The sequence below is a fragment of the Lissotriton vulgaris genome, chromosome 2_1 (assembly GCF_964263255.1).
Source record: "Lissotriton vulgaris chromosome 2_1, aLisVul1.2, whole genome shotgun sequence".
Taxonomy (NCBI): Eukaryota; Metazoa; Chordata; class Amphibia; order Caudata; family Salamandridae; genus Lissotriton; species Lissotriton vulgaris.
The window spans coordinates 1416339501-1416357723 of record NC_141687.1 but is presented as its reverse complement, the minus strand read 5'-3'; the positions used below and the strand labels follow the sequence as shown (position 1 = coordinate 1416357723).

General features: G+C 39.9%; 1 protein-coding gene across 1 annotated transcript in view; it reads right to left on the bottom strand.

The window, feature by feature from the left end:
* The window catches only part of CACNB4 (calcium voltage-gated channel auxiliary subunit beta 4), a 714982-nt gene that overhangs the window by 365705 nt on the left and 331054 nt on the right, over window positions 1–18223 (bottom strand). Inside the window, exon 4 of the mRNA XM_086957190.1 lies at window positions 17868–17998. Coding sequence (XP_086813316.1) covers window positions 17868–17998 — 131 coding nt within the window. The remainder of the gene's footprint in view (window positions 1–17867; window positions 17999–18223) is intronic.

The window sequence follows — 18223 nt, the reverse complement described above, 5'->3', positions numbered from 1 at the left end:
ACCTTGAAAAAGGCAGCCAACCTTTGAGGCCCTTCCCCAGGCCCCTTTTGGCCCTAGGGACCCCATACCCTGGGCTCGGAGCATATTTTAGGAAGAGGGGCACTGTCCCCCCTCCCTAGGCTGCTTTTGTTCCTGGGACCCCATCCCCGTCACTATATTTAATGGGGATGGGGCATGCAGCCTCTCTCCCATCCCCTGGGGCCTGGCCAAAAATGGCCTTCTTCCCCATTACTAATACAGCTTAGCCCCAGGGGAGGGAGTCCCCAGGGCCGAAATCGGTGCCTGTGGAGGAGGGCTGCGTGCCCTCCTTCTCATTTCTTACTTTGGCCGGGCCCCAAGGGATGGGGTCCCCAGGATCAAAATAAACCCAGGACTGCACTTTGAAATAAAGTTGGGCCATGGGTATGGGGATCTCATGCTCAGGCTGAAATCATTCCGGGAGGGGGCTGCTTGCCTCCTCCCACTTTGAAATGGGTTGGGACCCTGAGATTGGGTCCCTGGGCCCAAAATCGGCCCAGGGAGGGGGACGCGCAGCCCGCTCCTATTCTCAATATTGGCTGGGCCCCAAGGGGGTGGGGTCCACAGGGCAAAAATCACCAGAAATCCTTAATATAAACGACCAATGGTAGGTAATATTATACCAGTAGCAGGAGGTAAATGTAGTTATGATCATGTTTAAGAAGGAAAAGTGTTTTTTGACTTACTTATATCTTTGGCATTGTTTGACAAATATTCACAAAAGTTTCCAAAAAACGTGTCATAGTCAGTCCTGTGCATGGAAAATTTCGGGGTGATCCGTCAAGCATAGGGCAAGAAAAAGGGGGGCGGGGGGGGGGGGGGTAAAAAAAGTTTTTTTACCTTGTTAATTCCCTTCGGGTTAGAACAAGACTACAGCCTAAACGACTAAACGTAATTGCACCAAATTTGGTCGAAATGTAGATTTGGTTACACAGATGACGCTTTCAGTTATTTGGTGTAAGTCCGTTCAATAGTTGTTGAGAAATTGAAGGAAATACAAATTTGTATGCCTGCGATCACGGCTAATTCGTGAATAAACAAGCTCATGCACGGAAATGCAGAGCTCTGATAAGCTGCCAACACTTCCAACCAGGAAATGTTGGCAGCCCTATTGGGACTCGGCTTCAGGCGAGTCTCACAAAAAAATGGAAAAAAGATAAGAACTCAAGGTTGGAGTACCCTGACCCCCAAGCCTTGGTCCTGGGGTTCCCCTCGGACCCTGCCACAGCATCAAAACTTTTTTTCACAGCGATTTTTGTGACATATTTGTCAATATCATCAGGAATTAAGCTTCCGTGCTTGTTTTAATTGTAGCCCCCAGGTGGGCCAAGACCCGGAGGTATGCAGGTTTAATTAACAAAATGGGGGAGGGCACAGGCCCCCTCACACCAAGGGATTAAAAATGCCCCTGGGACCGTCCCCCTCTGGGCTAATTTAATATTAGGCAGGGGGCCACGTGATCCCCCGGGACCGAGGGCCACCACCTAACTGAAGCTACAAACTAAAACGGATATTGGGTGTCACATGGACCCCCTGAGCCCCTGGGACCACCACCTCCTCAGAGCTACAAATACAATGCTTAGGGAAGGCGCACAGACCTCGAGCTCCGGATACCACCACCTCCCCAGGGCTAACTTAAATGTGGATTGGGGCAGGTGGATCCCCGCACGCCCCAGGGGACCACCACCTCCACGGGGAGGCCCGTGCACATAGAAGGAGGGGTGTCACATGGCACCCCATCCTGGAGCCATACATGATTCTGGACACTGACACCGCCCAGGACTGGCTCCTGCTATGTCTTGGGGTGCCCACCTTTGGGACATAACTGTTTGCTTTTGCTTGGCTAGAGGTTTGACAGCTCCTGTTAAGCAAAAGCAAACATTCCGTTTCAAGTAGGGGGGGGGGGGCGGGCTGTCAAAGTGCTCCCATTCACAGCAAGTGGAGGTTTCATCTCTTTCCCTTTCCACAGCGATGAAACGATTCCTCCTGCAGAGAGGGAGCTGCCTTTCTAGCAGCTCCCTCTGTGCAGTAGCAATGCCAGCTCCCACAGGAGGAGGGGTGCCGGCAGGGACCGCAGGTACATTCAGGCTCCTCCAGTGGTCCCAGTCATCGATAACAAAGGCTGTCATTTTCCCACCAGGTGAAAACATGTTATCCAAACGTGGTTGTGCATCAGATGTGAACTCAGCTGCATTGGAAGTATCCGAGGCACTCTGTGTAATTGCGGTGTGCACTTGTGCAGTCATAAGCTAGCTAATTACAAATTAGAGGCCGACGATGAACTTCACCATGCGCAGTCAAGGCGCCCAGAAAAAAAGGATGGGGAATTCGCAAAATAATCGCCTTCACAATTACAAATGAACTGGCCTATATTCAGTCTGTGAAATAAAGATAATAATGAGGTGTTTCCATCAAAGCATGTATAAAATACCGTACATTTAGAAGATGAAGCATTTTTATAGTGTTTGCTCTTTCGCTGTGTATTTTGCTTCTGTTGTGCTGTTTGCTTTCGAGATTCAGTGGCACTATAAACTCTACTAGCATATATGGGTATGCGCATAGCCGCGCACCTGCTTTAACAATTCAATGTAACAGTGCAATTTCCTGCATCAGTGTTTACACCTTGTTCTGCGGAGACTTTGCCCCTATCCAAGAGAGAGCACACATGGACTCTACTCCCACGTCAACGGTCATTAACAGCAACACCTAGTAAAAGAAGCCCAGAGCATTTAGGAGCCCATAAGGAGGGATCTGCATTGGAAAGTTTGTTTGGGGCAAATTATTAGTGGCTGCTGTTTGCTTCAAGAATTATGGCTAGGACAGATGCTGACTGGTAATGCTTGATCGTTATGCTTCTTAACTACTTCCCTATCAAGGAAGTGCCTTGCCCCTAGTTTCCACACTTTAAAAAACCGCAAGGTTGCCGTCCCCTTTGCTGAACTAGTCTATTTGGGTCACTTATTGGAGCATTGTCAGGGAACACATCTGTCAGATAGTAGCATAAAGGTAGGGGTTAGCAGGGCCCTCAGGGAAACAACAACTAACTCCAGGACAATGACACTTTCTCTGAGGATGGACAGTCAGTGGGAGGGGTCTTTCAAGAACCCCTATGCAGTGATCAGAAGGATGAGACAGTAGGCACCCACACCAGATGCTTGCAAGTTTATGGGAGACAGCAGAGGTGTCACTTATTTCTGGTTCACAGTGTACTGCAAAATGCAACCCCACTTGCCCATCTCCACATAGTGTGTGAGAAGGTTGATGGGTTCACCTCACCTCAGCTCACCTCAACTCAGTGTGCTCAGTGTGCTACTTCTTTGTGGAGGTTGGTTTCATGTGGCGTGGCCACAAGCATGCTGGGCCCAACCATTTTGCACAAACACTACCAAAACCCTCCAACAAGGAGAGAATAAGTATCACCTGGCAACAAAAAAGTATGAGTGCGATGCGTCTCTAACTCAGAGCAAAAAGTAACCTTACAAAAAGGGGATTGAGATAGTACACAAATACAGCAATACCAATACATTTTCAAAATCTCAAAGATGATTTATATAATTTTATTATTTATATTCAACATGAAAAACTATGTATTAAATATTTTTAAATATATTAAGAAAACAATCTGTATCAAATAACATACGTAATAATCTTTAAATGGAAATAAATAGAAATCAGGATAACAATGATATTGCCCCCTATCACTCTTCAACAAAGAAAAAAGACATTAAAAAACCTCTAAAACATGTCCTGAATAACATCACAATTCAACATGTTATCAGTCATACTTCAGTCATACCCATACATCTAACATACTACCAAGACAGGCATGTAAAAATAGTGAACATGGACAAGAACCACCAGAAAGACTATGCGTGGTAACAACAAAAGAGTATGTTCAAAAGCACGGTATTAGGTTATTGTGAAAAAATTGTTAAGAGTACACATACTAGCACTGTATAGTGTTTATATTCAATGTTAACAATTGAGGATACACTTTCTCTGGTTGAATGCAATATCCTCTTATGCATGGACAAAGTTTTCGTTAGTTTTGAACTTTTATATATATACAAAATCAAACTCTTCTTTAGCAATAGATGCACCACTGTGTAGTTCTTGTTGCCAGGTGTGCGACGATTATTTCGGTATCAGGCTTCAGAGAAGCCAACAACCTTCTTCTGGGCACTGGACCGATGAAATCAGGGTAACCACATGTACGATAGGGGGGGAAGGGATGGTATGGCAGTAGCAGATAGCAGATCACAATTCTAAAAATGAAAAGAAAACATTAAATTGAGCCAATCTCAATCACAACAGATGTGAAACAGTGCTGATGCACCGACTGATATACATAACAAATAAAGATGCCAGTGCCTCATCTAAATGTCACCGACCTGATAGTGACATCCTTAGACAGAGAGGGGGTCTCCAGGACGTGCAGAGTGAGGAATTGAGTCATAACCACATCCAAAGTTATTATGAAACCGCAGGGAGTGCCACCTCAATAACTTTAAACTTTAGAGACTGAAAAGTGATAGTAAGGATAAAAGATGAACCAAGATAAAAAAAAGAGAAAACCACTTACGGAAGATTCAAATCAGTCATAATGCTACACAAAAATCTGGATTGAAGAGGTATGAAAATCTAAGTAGGAAGGACACACAGCTGTTTCCTACCCAACAGAAACAAAAATAAGGGAAAAGCACTAAGATACGAATGATACTTGAAGGAAAAATAGGAAAGGATATGTCCACAAAAGGAATAGAGAGAGGGAGGGAATAAAATAACAGGGTAATAGAAACTACCTTCGAATACTGGCACCAGTTCTATTGGATGATGTACGCAAGTAACTCATGGTGTGATGGGCTCCCAGCCGGAATGGCTTGGATAGCAGATTCCCAAGACCTTAGCAAGGTGGATCTATGAAAGGTAAAATAGTACTTTAAGACACTACCCAGGCCATCCAAAACGAGGGAGTAATGCTAAAAGGCTGGCCGTAAGTGGCCCCATAGGCACCCTTCACATGAGGCGTGGACATGGAAGACGGGTGAAAGTAGAGAGAGACTAAGCAAGTGGATCGATCGGAAATATGGGGGCAGAGTAAATAATGTGGTGACATGGAAAAAAATCACATCTAGAGACAATAAAGACTAAATAGTCCACCTTAAGAACACAATATGTTGGCCGTATCGAAAATGTCAACACCAAGATGAAAGTAGAAAACTGCTGTGGTGAATGGAGAGCAGGCCGTGCATAAGAATAAGGAAAGGATTCAAAAGAGGAGCCTCGATAAGAAATGCCAATGCTGACCGTGAATATTAAAAATCCCCCATATATAGCATGATCGATATGGGCATTCTGGGATACCAGCCAAGAAAAAATAATAAAATCACCATGTACTCACAAGAAGACGTTTCTCAGGAAGCCGAATCTAGTCAGTCACTGAGGGAGGACCCAGCTCCTAGGCAGCTGCGGGGCGGCCCACTTCGAGGGACGGCAAGCCAATAGCCCCGGATCATGCCCGGTATTGGTGGAGCTGGGGAAAGAAGGATCTTGTCGACACTAAAATGATTGCTGGAAACCTTGTGTCAGAAATGCCAGGACAACAGGTAGACACAGGTGAGACTCCGGATATATAGAGCCCGTCTCCACCCAGTCATGCGACCAGAAGTGGGAAAATCTAGTCGGCAGCCTCCAGTTGCCGCTCTAGGTAGATGGAGTGTGAGAAGGGTTGCCATGCTGAAAATGTCGTGGTCACACAAAGAGTCAAATGGATGCTAAAAGAAGGCTGAATAAAGGGCCTGACAGAGAGCTCTCATAATAACAAAGAAAAATAAAGAAAACAGGACAGGCATCCTACATGAGAACAGATGCCTGGTTACAAAAACCACAGGGTGCCAAATAAATAAATGTCCCGGTTCCATAACAAGATGAGAAAGTGTGTACTTGGAAACAGAGGGATCATTACATTAGGAGGTGGCAGGCCAAGACTGATCAGTCCTAGATGATGCAACTAAAAAACAATATATATTTATATCCTAGTGCTGATGTCCAAAACCAAATAAATGGGTAACAGACCAAGGAGGGCATGATCTGTAAGAAGAAAGCATAGGTCACATAGTGAAGATAAGAATACATGAATAACGAGAATTTGAGTCCTGGATCTCAAGGGCACAGAATGGCAAGTCCTGTATTCGGCAATTGAAGACGACCAGGCCAGATCGTCAAAGGGCGATTATATAGCATGTTCCCAGGGAGAGGTTTCATGAAGTTCTCTAAGTTGGGTATTCAGAAAAAAGATCCAGTATACCTCTCTTTTTTTGCTATATTTAGTATCATCACATCCTCAAATGGGCATTATCTTTTCCAGTATAATCCATCTGAGTTCCCTGTCTGTGTGGCCTAGTTCAAGCCAATGTTGAACCATAGGGGCAGTGTTTTTTTAAAATTAATATTGGACTTGTGTTCTGCAATACAGGTTCTTATTTCCCTTCCTGTTTCGCCCACATAACAAAGGTTGAATGGGCAGAGAACCCAGTAGACCACATTAGTGTTCCTGCAATTTGTCATATTGCATAGTTCAATTCTTTTATGTCCAATATTTATATAATCCATAGTAATGGCATTATCACATGTGAGGCATGTGCCACATCTTTGGTTACTCTTAACGGGATGGATGCCTATAATGGATTTTTGACAAAAAGAATCCTCAGTTTGAGGTTTGGCTCTGACTAAGAGAGTTATCAGGTTCTTATACCTTCTGAAGGCAAATGTAGGTTTGTATACTTTGGGTTCATCATCTCTGAAGTTTAATAGATGCCATTGTGAATACACTGCCTGTCTGATTTTTTTATCCAGTTTGGAATGCCGAGTAACACAGACCAATTTATCTTCCATGGTGTTAGCTTTGGGCTCGAACATGGCTTCCCTGGGCCCGATTCACAGAATGAACTTAAGACTCAATCCTAAACTTACTACTATTTTGGTATTCACAGAATGCACTTACTACTTTTGGCATTCACAGAATGCACTTACTACTTTTGGTATTCACAGAATGAACTTACTACTTTTGGTATTCACAGAAGTTAGGATTTTGTCTTAAGTCTGTCTTAAGTCTGTCTTAAGTTTGTCTTAAGACAAACTTAAGACAAAATCCTAACTTTTGTGAATACCAAAAGTAGTAAGTTCATTCTGTGAATGCCAAAAGTAGTAAGTGCATTCTGTGAATGCCAAAAGTAGTAAGTGCATTCTGTGAATACCAAAATAGTAGTAAATTTAGGATTGAGTCTTAAGTTCATTCTGTGAATCGGGCCCAATGTTATCATATTTGACCCTTTTAAATGAATCTCGAATAAGTCTCTTAGGGTATCCTCGAGAGAGGAACTTCTGTTTGAGTGTCTCAGCATGCCTCACAAATTCGATGATATCAGTGCAGTTTCTGCGAAGGCACAAGAATTGGCTAACTGGGATTCCATCCTTTTGACAGCGTGGGTGGAAGCTACTGTAACGAAGTAGAGTGTTTTTCGCAGTTGGTTTGGTATAAAGAGACACAGAAAGATGTTGATTCTCATGCTCAATCCAAATATCCAGGAATTCCACTCATCAAAGAGATTGATCCATTCCAAAAACTGGTCTAGATCATTCCCATCGCCATGCCACACAAAGAAGATGTCATCAATAAAAAGATACAAAGATTGTGTACTTTCAAAGAAAGGTGCAATTTCATTATGAATGAACTGCATTTCAAAATTGCCCATGTACAGATTGGCTATGCCGGGAGCTCAGGTGAGTACTCACACATCCACTCACAAACCCACTGAGAGACTCACACACCAAATCACAGGTCTACTCAGACACTCATACACCCACTCACAGACCCACTCACAGACTCATGCACCCTCTCACAGACCCACTCGGAAACTCACACACCCACTGACAAACCCACTCAGACACTCATGCATCCACTCACAGACCCACTCAGAGACTCATACCCCCACTCATAGACTCACTCAGAAACTCATGCACCCACTCACTGACCCACTCAGACACTCATGCACAGACCCAGAGACTCATGCAACCTTTCACAAACCCACTCAGAGACTCACAAACCCACTGACAAACCCACTCAAAAACTCATGCATCCACTCACGTACCCATTCAGACACTCATGTACCCACTCACAGACCCATACAGTCACTCACAAATTCACTGAGCAGCCCATACAGCCACTCACACACCCATGCTCAAATGTAACAGGTTATAGTCAGGTAGTAAAACTTCAAAAAACTTCAAAAATCAAACATTATAGGGATGTTATACTTAGGTAATAGAATAAAAAAACCTTCGCAATTCACTGAAAGAAATAAAGGTTACATGGTCGTTATAGTTAGGAAATAGAATTAAAAAACTTAAAAATTCACTGAAAACACCAAAGGATACAGGGAAGCTATAGTTAGGAAACAGAATAAAAATATAAAAATTAATTTATAAAAACAAAGGTTACAGGGATGTAATGTGTAGGAAACAAGACTTTAAAAAAACTTAGAGAGTCACCGAAAAACCAAATGTGACAGAGATGTTATATTTAGGAAATAGAATTTTTAAAATTCAGTGAAAAAAAACAAAGGTTACAGGGACGTTATTGTTAGACTCACATTTCACTCATACAAAAGCAGACAAACTCAGCAGTGATTGTTACCTGAACTAACTATAATTATGCCCCCGCAATACACTGCTTATTACCTCACATATTACATCACTCATGACATGATCAATGACATCACTCATGGCATCTCGAATTATATCACTGATGACATTATCACATCCCACAGCCACTCACACACCTATAGAACCTCTCATACACCCACTCAACACCCACACATCCACTCACAAACCCATTCAAAGACCCATACAATTGCTTACACAACCATCCACTCCTCCATAGAGCCACTCACATACCCACTCACGCACTCATACATACAGCCACTCATACAACCATTCACTCACCCATACAGCCACTCATGCAATCAGTCGCTCACCCATACAGCCCCTCACCGAACCACACACTCACCCATTCAGCTACTTACACACAGGCTTATTCACCTATACAGTCACTCACACACCCACTAACTTCCCCCAAACAGTCTCTCAGCACAGCCACTCAACCATACAAGCACTCACACACTCACTCACAAACCCACTTACATATCCATCCACACAGCCATCCAAACACTCCCATATACACTTACTCATACATACAGCCAGTCACACAGATACTCACTCTCCAATACAGCCACTCACACACCAACTCACTTAACCAAACACCCACTTACTCACCAGTCACTAACTCAAAGTCATTGAGACACCCACTGACTCACCCATACAGTCACTCACTCACACAGTCACTCACTCAACCATACAGCCACTCACATACCCACTCACACACCCATACAGCCATTCAGACACCCACTCACACACTGATATAGACAGTCACACAGCCCCTTCAGATCACACATGTTAGAAATAGTATCACTCATTAGTAGTACAACTAGCATACTAATCTAACATTTGTAGTAGGCTAGTATATATGTTTAACACTCATAAACTCTTAGAAAACACTAACACTCACTTGATGATGTCATCAGTGATGTCATGAGTGGTGTCACTGACCATGTCATGAGTGATGTAATATGTGTGTTCATAAGAAGGGCAGCAGAGGCATAAGTTATAGTTAGCTCAGGTAACTATAGCTGATGAATTTCTCTGGTTTTTTACGAGTGAAATGTTAACCTATCTATAACGTCACAGTATCCTTTATTTTTTCAGTGAAACCACCCCCAAAGAAAAAAAACATAAACACACACAAACACACACACACACACACATATATATATATATATATATATATATATATATATATATATATATATATATATATATATATATATATATATATATATATATATATATATATATATATATGTGTGTGTGTGTGTGTGTGTGTGTGTGTTTGTGTGTGTTTATGTATTTTTTTTATTTTTTTGGGGGGGTTACATATATATATATATATATATATGTAGGTATGTATGTATTTATGTATATATGTATGTATATATATATATATATATATATAAATAAAAATAAAGCGCCCAACAGTGGATCCCTTCCAATAACAGCACCTGAGTAGCTATCCCTCTGTTATTATGGCCTCATCTATATTTTTGAGGAAATGCGTGCACACCGTATCACACCCACTGTCACAATGTTATTCCAATTGGAACCCAACAATTTTAAACAAAAGCACAGGTGCACCGCTTATCACTAAATAGGGAAAAGCAAATATACAATTTCTTCCCAAACAACAATATATTTTAAAAATTTCCTTTATTCTAGTATCAAAAATCATTTGTAAAAACACGGTCATAAACATCATTTGTTGACAGTTGCAGAGCCAACGCGTTTCGTCCTTGAAGCGGACTTCTTCAGGGCTCTAAATGCAAAACACATAAACGTATCTATAAATACAAATAACTAAACAATCACATAAATCACTTATATACATACACATTAGACAATAATTAAAAAACGATAAGGACTTTTTTTCTCTAGTGCAAATACATTGCATTGGATAAAAACCTGTGACAGACAGACTTCAAATGTTATAATCAATTGTGATTTCATTTTTCCAAACCTAACATCATTGCAACAGATTCCAACATCTCCATAACAATTCATATGTGTTATATAATTTTGGGCACAGAAATGCTAATAAGGCCAGACAATCAATATGTGTAGCAAAAATAAACAAGAAACAAAGAAACAACGGGACAAAGGGAGAAAGGAATAGGAACAAATAAGAAAGAAATTAGGCAGCCAATCTAGGGTGAATATTTGACTGGATAGCGATGTTGTCCTAAAATAGTTAACAATTGACCAAGAAGAACAAGATATATGCACAAATTAATCACGATAGTACAAGGTAGGTTAATTGTCTCAAGAGTGGCCCACTGTCACCCCATCTCATATGAATAATAAAAAGAAAAAATCCTCAGAGAATACTAAGTTAACCTCAAACTGACATGTGCAAATCAAAATGGATGAGACATAAAAGTTATGGAGAATATGTCAAACACATATTCAAACAAGCAAAAGTACATCGCAAAGGGACTAACAGCCCATATGGTACAATAATAAAACAGAACAAAAAACAGAACAAAAAAACATCCAATCCATAGCAAGAACCCAATTAAAGCCACTCCACTTACCATAAGTCACTGATTTCCATATGGTGATATTGAGTAAACCCACATAGAACAAATAACTCGGGTATACTCACTTAATTTAGTCCCAGACAGAATATGTCAATATAAACACATTCCTTTCCGGAAATTCTGAAATTGATTCTGAACAACGGCAAAGTTATAGTCTGCAGAGGTGAAAAAGATATAAATATTAAGAAGGGAGATCTCCTGATTTACAGTGACTCTCCTTTGAAACAGAAACTAAAAAGAAGGAATTCATCATCCACTTCCTTAGGTGGCAGATTTTAAACAATATTAAAGTACAAAGAGACGCCCTCTTATACTTCCAATCAAAAACAAATAAACAATCAGACCCGACAGAAAGCCTCCTCTAATATTAAGGCAAACGCCATCAATAGCGATCCTGTAGCCTAAAGAGAGAGAGGGGTGAGAAGATGTAAGAGCAAAGTCAGATGTCAAAAAGTATTTTCCCTGAGAGTTTGAAATACTCTAATTGGACCAAACCACCCAAAACATTCTCTCCTTAGGACAAGTAATCACCTCCTATGGTCTATATCAAATAGGTTGGGGACACAACAGACATTGGTACACCACCAGTTACCCCCAGTCTATGCATGTTAACAGGATACCAGCGGTTAGTATTATATATAGGGCCACCTATATAGTTATCTTGGTAAAACCAAGTGGAAATATAATAAATAATTGACAGGGCGACTGCAAATGTGTACCACCAAAATACAAACTTCCCTCTGAGTGTGATTCACTCCCGTAGTCAATACTCATAGAGATACGCTAAATCACCACGTTCCTCAAGGGACATGGGTAGAGGGATTCCCCTTTAGAACGCTTACCGGTAAAGTGCTAGCAAGCATGTTGACCAGGGTCCATATGGGTGCCAGGCATCGTAACAGGAGGAACGAAGCAGGAAGGAAAAATCTGCAGTGTCTTAGTCCCGGTTTAAATACTCGTAATAAATTGAGAAAACTGCAACACCTGCAGTATGCCATGTATTAGCGAGGACACCTGCACACCGTCTAATCGTGGTGGCCATCTTAGCCTAGTAACTCAGATTCTATTTGTAATAAGGGTTATTACACATATAACTCTAGGTAAATAGATACAAATGTCTTTCCTTCAAATAAAAACATGCTCGCAATTCAAATTTATTTGCGCCCCAATTTCAAAAAAGAAAATACCCAAACGCCCAAAAAATATATAATATAGTCCAAAAATTAACAAAACCTAATGCGATCCACCCTTAAATAAAAATAAAATGTCAAGAGGGCTGAGATATTCCGGAAAAGAAAGATCCCGCTTGAAGTGCACTTCATCCAGAAATTATCGAAACCCAGGTTGCGCAATCAGATAGTAGCAACAAACGTATTCGAAATTAGCGGCCATCCTAACACTGTAAATTAGTCACTGTGACCGCGATCATATCAGAACAACCCAGCATTCCCTGAGACAATTTAAAAAGATCACCTTATTCATATCAAATTTAAAGACAAAATTACCAAACAGGTGGAGGGATCGCCTTGATGAGAAAAGAATAAAACAGTGGTCACAAACTAGTCACTGTGACCTCCATCCCATCAGGCATATCCAAAACTCCTGATGCAATTTAAATGGATCACCCAATTTTTAACAAAATTTAAGTCATATTTACCATGCAGATGGAGTGGCCACCTTAACGAGAGATGTTAACAAATAATCATACCAAAAAAGAAAATAATATATATACAAGCAATGTGTGAAAAGATAAGTCCATAATAACACCAAATTTAAGTTAAGGTAGACAACGAAGGAAGTCTATGCCATGATAATCTTGACAAATTACAAGTCATATGTACCAAACAGAAAAAATGGCCACCTTAACCAGAGATATTGAAAATGAATACATATGCCAACACAGCGAATCGTCATAGTAATGTTTGAATCTGCATTACAGCAAGGGTACAATGATTTTTATATTATATAAGGAAACCGTATAAATCTAATTAAATATAAAGGGACTGAAATCTGATTACAAAGGATGAAAATGAAAGCATCCTCTTTCCAAGCTAAAACCAACAAGACAATTTTAATATCTCTTGTTAAGGTGGCCATTTTTTCTGTTTGGTACATATGACTTGTAATTTGTCATGATTATCATGGGTATAGACTTCCTTCGTTGTCTACCTTAACTTAAATTTGGGATTATTATGGACTTATATTTTCACACATTGCTTGTATATATATTTTTTTCTTTTTTGGTATTATTTGTTAACGTCTCTCGTTAAGGTGGTCACTCTATCTGCATGGTAAATATGACTTAAATTTTGTTAAGAATTGGGTGATCCATTTAAATTGCATCAGGAGTTTTGGATATGCCTGATGGGATCGAGGTCACAGTGACTAGTTTGTGACCACTGCTTTATTCTTTTCTCGTCAAGGCGATCCTTCCACCTGTTTGGTAATTTTGTTTTTAAATTTGATATGAATAAGGTGATCTTTTTAAATTGTCTCAGGGAATGCTGGGTTTTTCTGAGTGACTAATTTACAGTGTTAAGATGGCCGCCAATTTCGAATACGTTTGTTGCTACTATCTGATTGCGCAACCGGGGTTTCGATAATTTCTGGATGAAGTGCACTTCAAGCGGGACCTTTCCTTTCCAGAATATCTCGGCCCTCTTGACATTTTATTTACATTTAAGGGTGGATCCCATTAGGTTTTGTTAATTTTTGAACTATATTATATATTTTTTGGGCGTTTGGGTATTTTCTTTTTTGAAATTGGGGGGCAAATAAATTTGAATTGTGAGCATGTTTTTATTTGAAGGGAAGACATTTTTATCTATTTACTTAGAGTTATATGTGTAAGAACCCTTATTACGAATAGAATCCGAGTTACTAGGCTAAGATGGCCGCCACGATTAGACGGTGTGTAAGTGTCATCGCTAATACATGGCGTACCGCAGGTGTTGCGGTTTTCTCAATTTATTACGAGTATTTAAACCGGGACTAAAACACTGCAGATTTTTCCTTTCTACTTCTTTCCTCCTGTTACGATGCCTGGCACCCAGATGGACCCTGGTCAACATTCTTGCTAGTACTTTACCGGTAGGCGTTCTAAAGGGGAATCCCTCTCCCCATGTCCCTTGAGGAACGTGGTGATTTAGCGTATCTCTATGGGTATTGACTACGGGAGGGAATCACACTCAGGGGGAAGTTTGTATTTTGGTGGTACACATTTGGAGTCGCCCTGTCAATTATTTATTAGATTTCCACTTGGTTTTACCAAGAAACCTATATAGGTGGCCCTATATATAATACTAACCGCTGGTATCCTGTTAACATGGATAGACTGGGGGTAACTGGTGGTGTACCTTGTCTGTTGTGTCCCCAACCTATTTGATATAGACCATAGGAAGTGATTACTTGTCCTAAGGAGAGAATGTTTTGGGTGGTTTGGTACAATTAGAGTATTTCAAACTCTCAGAGAAAATACTTTTTGACATCTGACTTTGCTCTTACATCTTCTCACCCCCTCTCTCTTTTCAGACTGCAGGCTCACTATTGATAGCGTTTGCCTTTATATTAGAGGAGAATTTCTGTTGGTTCTGATCGTTAATTTGTTTTTGATTGTAATTTTAAGAGGGCGTCTCTTTGTGCTTTAATATTGTTTAAAATCTGCCACCTAAGGAAGTGGATGATGAATTCCTTCTTTTTAGTTTCTGTTTCAAAGGAGAGTCATTGTAAATCAGGAGATCTCCCTTCTTAATATGTATATCTTTTTCACCTCTGCAGACTATAACTTACGGGAATATCAGTCCCATTGCTGGGTGCCGTTGTTCAGAATCAATGTCAGAATTTCTGGAAAGGAATGCGTCTATATTGACATATTCTGTCTGGGACTAAATTAAGTGAGTATACCCGAGTTATTTGTTCTATGTGGGTTTACTCAATATCATCATATGGAAATCAGTGACTTATTGTTTGTCTCCTTTCCTTGTCTTGGACTATTCCATAGATATCATGTTGAATCATCATTAACTGTGAATTTGAAGTTGTGCTGGCCATAGCTCCGTGCTACTTATTTGGATTTACGTATTTGTTAAACCAAGTAGCCCCCCATTACATGGGGAACTTGTAATGGTAAGTGGAGTGGCTTTAATTGGGTTCTTGCTATGGATTAGATATTTTTTTTGTTCTGTTTTTTGTTCTGTTTTATTATTGTACCATATGGGCTGTTAGTCCCTTTGCGATGTACTTTTGCTTGTTTGAATATGTGTTTGACATATTCTCCATAACTTTCATGTCTCATCCATTTTGATTTGCACATGTCATTTGAGGATCACTTAGTATTCTCTGAGGATTTTTTCTTTTTTTTATTCATATGAGAAGGGGTGACGGTGGGCCACCCTTGAGACAATTGACCTACCTTGTACTATCACGATTAATCTGTGCATATATCTTGTTCTTCTTGGTCAATTTATAACTATTTTTGGACAAGATCGCTATCCAGTCATATATTCACCCTAGATTGGCTGCCTATTTTCTTCCTTATTTGTTCTTATTCCTTTCTCCCTTTGTCCCGTTGTATATTTGTTTCTTTGTTTCTTTTTTATTTTTGCTACACATGTTGATTGTCTGGCCTTATTAGCATTTCTGTGCCTAAAATTATATAACACATATGAATTTTTATGGAGATGTCAGAATCTGTTGCAATGATGTTAGGTTTGGAAAAATGAAATCACAATTGATTATAACATTTTAAGTCTGTCTGTTACAGGTTTTTATCCAATGCAATGTATTTTCACTAGAGAAAAATAGTCCTTATCATTTTTGAATTATTGTCTAATGTGTATATATATAAGTGATTTATGTGATTGTTTAGTTATTTGTATTTATATATACGTTTATGTCTTTGGCATTTACAGCCCTGAAGAAGTCCGCTTCAAGGACCAAACGCGTCGGCTATGCCACTGTCAACAAGTGATGTTTATGACCGTGTTTTTATAAATGATTTTTGATACTAGAATAAAGGAAATTTTGAAAATATATTGTTGTTTGGGAAGAAATTGTATATTTGCTTTTCCCTATTTAGAGATAAGCGGTGCACCTGTGCTTCGGTTTAAAAAAATATATATATATACATATATATACACATATCCCATCTGTTTGTGGAAGGCCATTACAAAGGAAATAAGTCAGCGATTGTCTGTATTGAGTTTCCAACCCCATCACAAGCGTAGAGAAAAACAGTCTGAGGAAAATAAGGCATCACCCCTCTGATGTAGGAGGTGCCGGTAGGGAAGACAAAATAAGCAGAAACTAAAGAAAGTGAAAGGGAATTCTCTACCCAGGCATAGTGGACCTCTTCTTGAAAAAAAAACTCTCCATCAGTAATATTAAAGGGCATTCTACTGACATTGTTTACTTCTCCCACATTTATTGATTATCAGCTTAAAGTTCCATTGTAGAGATCGAAGCCTATGAAACAATTTTAAGAGACTGAAGAAAAATACCAGGAAGACAAACATCACAATTTTCAGGAAATGAATGTAAAACTGTTAAAAAGTTATTATGTCACTATATCGTTTATGTACTCACACTTTACAACATCTATGACAAAGAATCTCGCACTAGAAGTTCTATTAGGGATGTATCCAGAAAGCTGGAAACACAATACATGGCTAGTGAGAAATAATCATTGTTGTACACAAACTAAAAGGGTTACATTTGCTTTTTAAGCTGTCATTCATCATTCCACATATACATATATATTTGGTTTAGATATGACTTTAGGCTGCCTGATACTGTAACAATCGTTTCTAGATTTAGAGGGAGAAGGAACGGTTGTTCACAGCCACGCCCCTTTAAAAAATAATTCAACTCTCGAAGATATGTCTTAGGCATTTGACCCTTAACTTACACATTAATGATGGCTGCACCAAAAAGTAAGGAACGTATGTCATTGAATGACGTCGTAATTTTGCTAGTTGGAAGTTGCTTCCTTGACTTTGAGATGATGGATGGTGCATCAACAGCACATTGATACAGTGGTTACCAATTTGACATGTTTTGTAATATACAAATCAACCCATTCATAATGCACATGACACCATTTTGTAGATGCAGTTCTGTAGCTATGATAGGCATCTAACAAAACATCTTCAAGACTACATGTGGTCTAAGTAAAGAATATCACATAAGGACAAGAGAAGGTTCTATGTCCTGGTCAGAGACTCGTTGGTTCATCCCAATTTCAAGTCTGAAGCAATATTAAGATTCAATAAATTCACTCAAAGAATTATAACTTCAGGTTCTCCTGCACTACTTCAAAAACACGCGGCAGAGTAAAGTTTGATGATGTGTCTAAACTCTTAAGAACGCCCGTGTTGCTTAATTGTGACACTCCTTATTGACTCGATTTATGAGTGATAGGAAGTTTAACATGTGCAGGTGGAAGGAAGCCATCAAATGCAGGAAGTTGTGCACAAGAAACATATTTGTTAACTTTCACCCATAACATTGATGTTTGTGGTTTGAAGAATACAGATTTTTACAAGAAATCCCTAAAGGTACGACAATAAATAACTTTAACCTTACCCTCCGTGGAATCGTCCTCTTTTCTGCTCCTGCTGAATGCGGATATTCTCCAGTCGGAGGGGACTTGGAATGAAACCGATCTCACAGCCTTCTTTAACCAACCTTCCTATCCACCAGTCATTGCTGTATTTCTGCAATAAAGGTAGACAGAAAAAGAATCATCAGGGTGCTTACATTTCCAAACACATCTATTTTATTTTTACATTCACAACAGTCTTGTAACTTTAGTATCATAGACAACAACTAAGCTCTACGTAGCCTGAGAAACAGCTAATATATTTAAAGGTAATTATTTGCCTGTTTCATTCCATCACAGTGCCCTTCCTTTGGTATTTTGGTCTGGGAAGCCAACCACC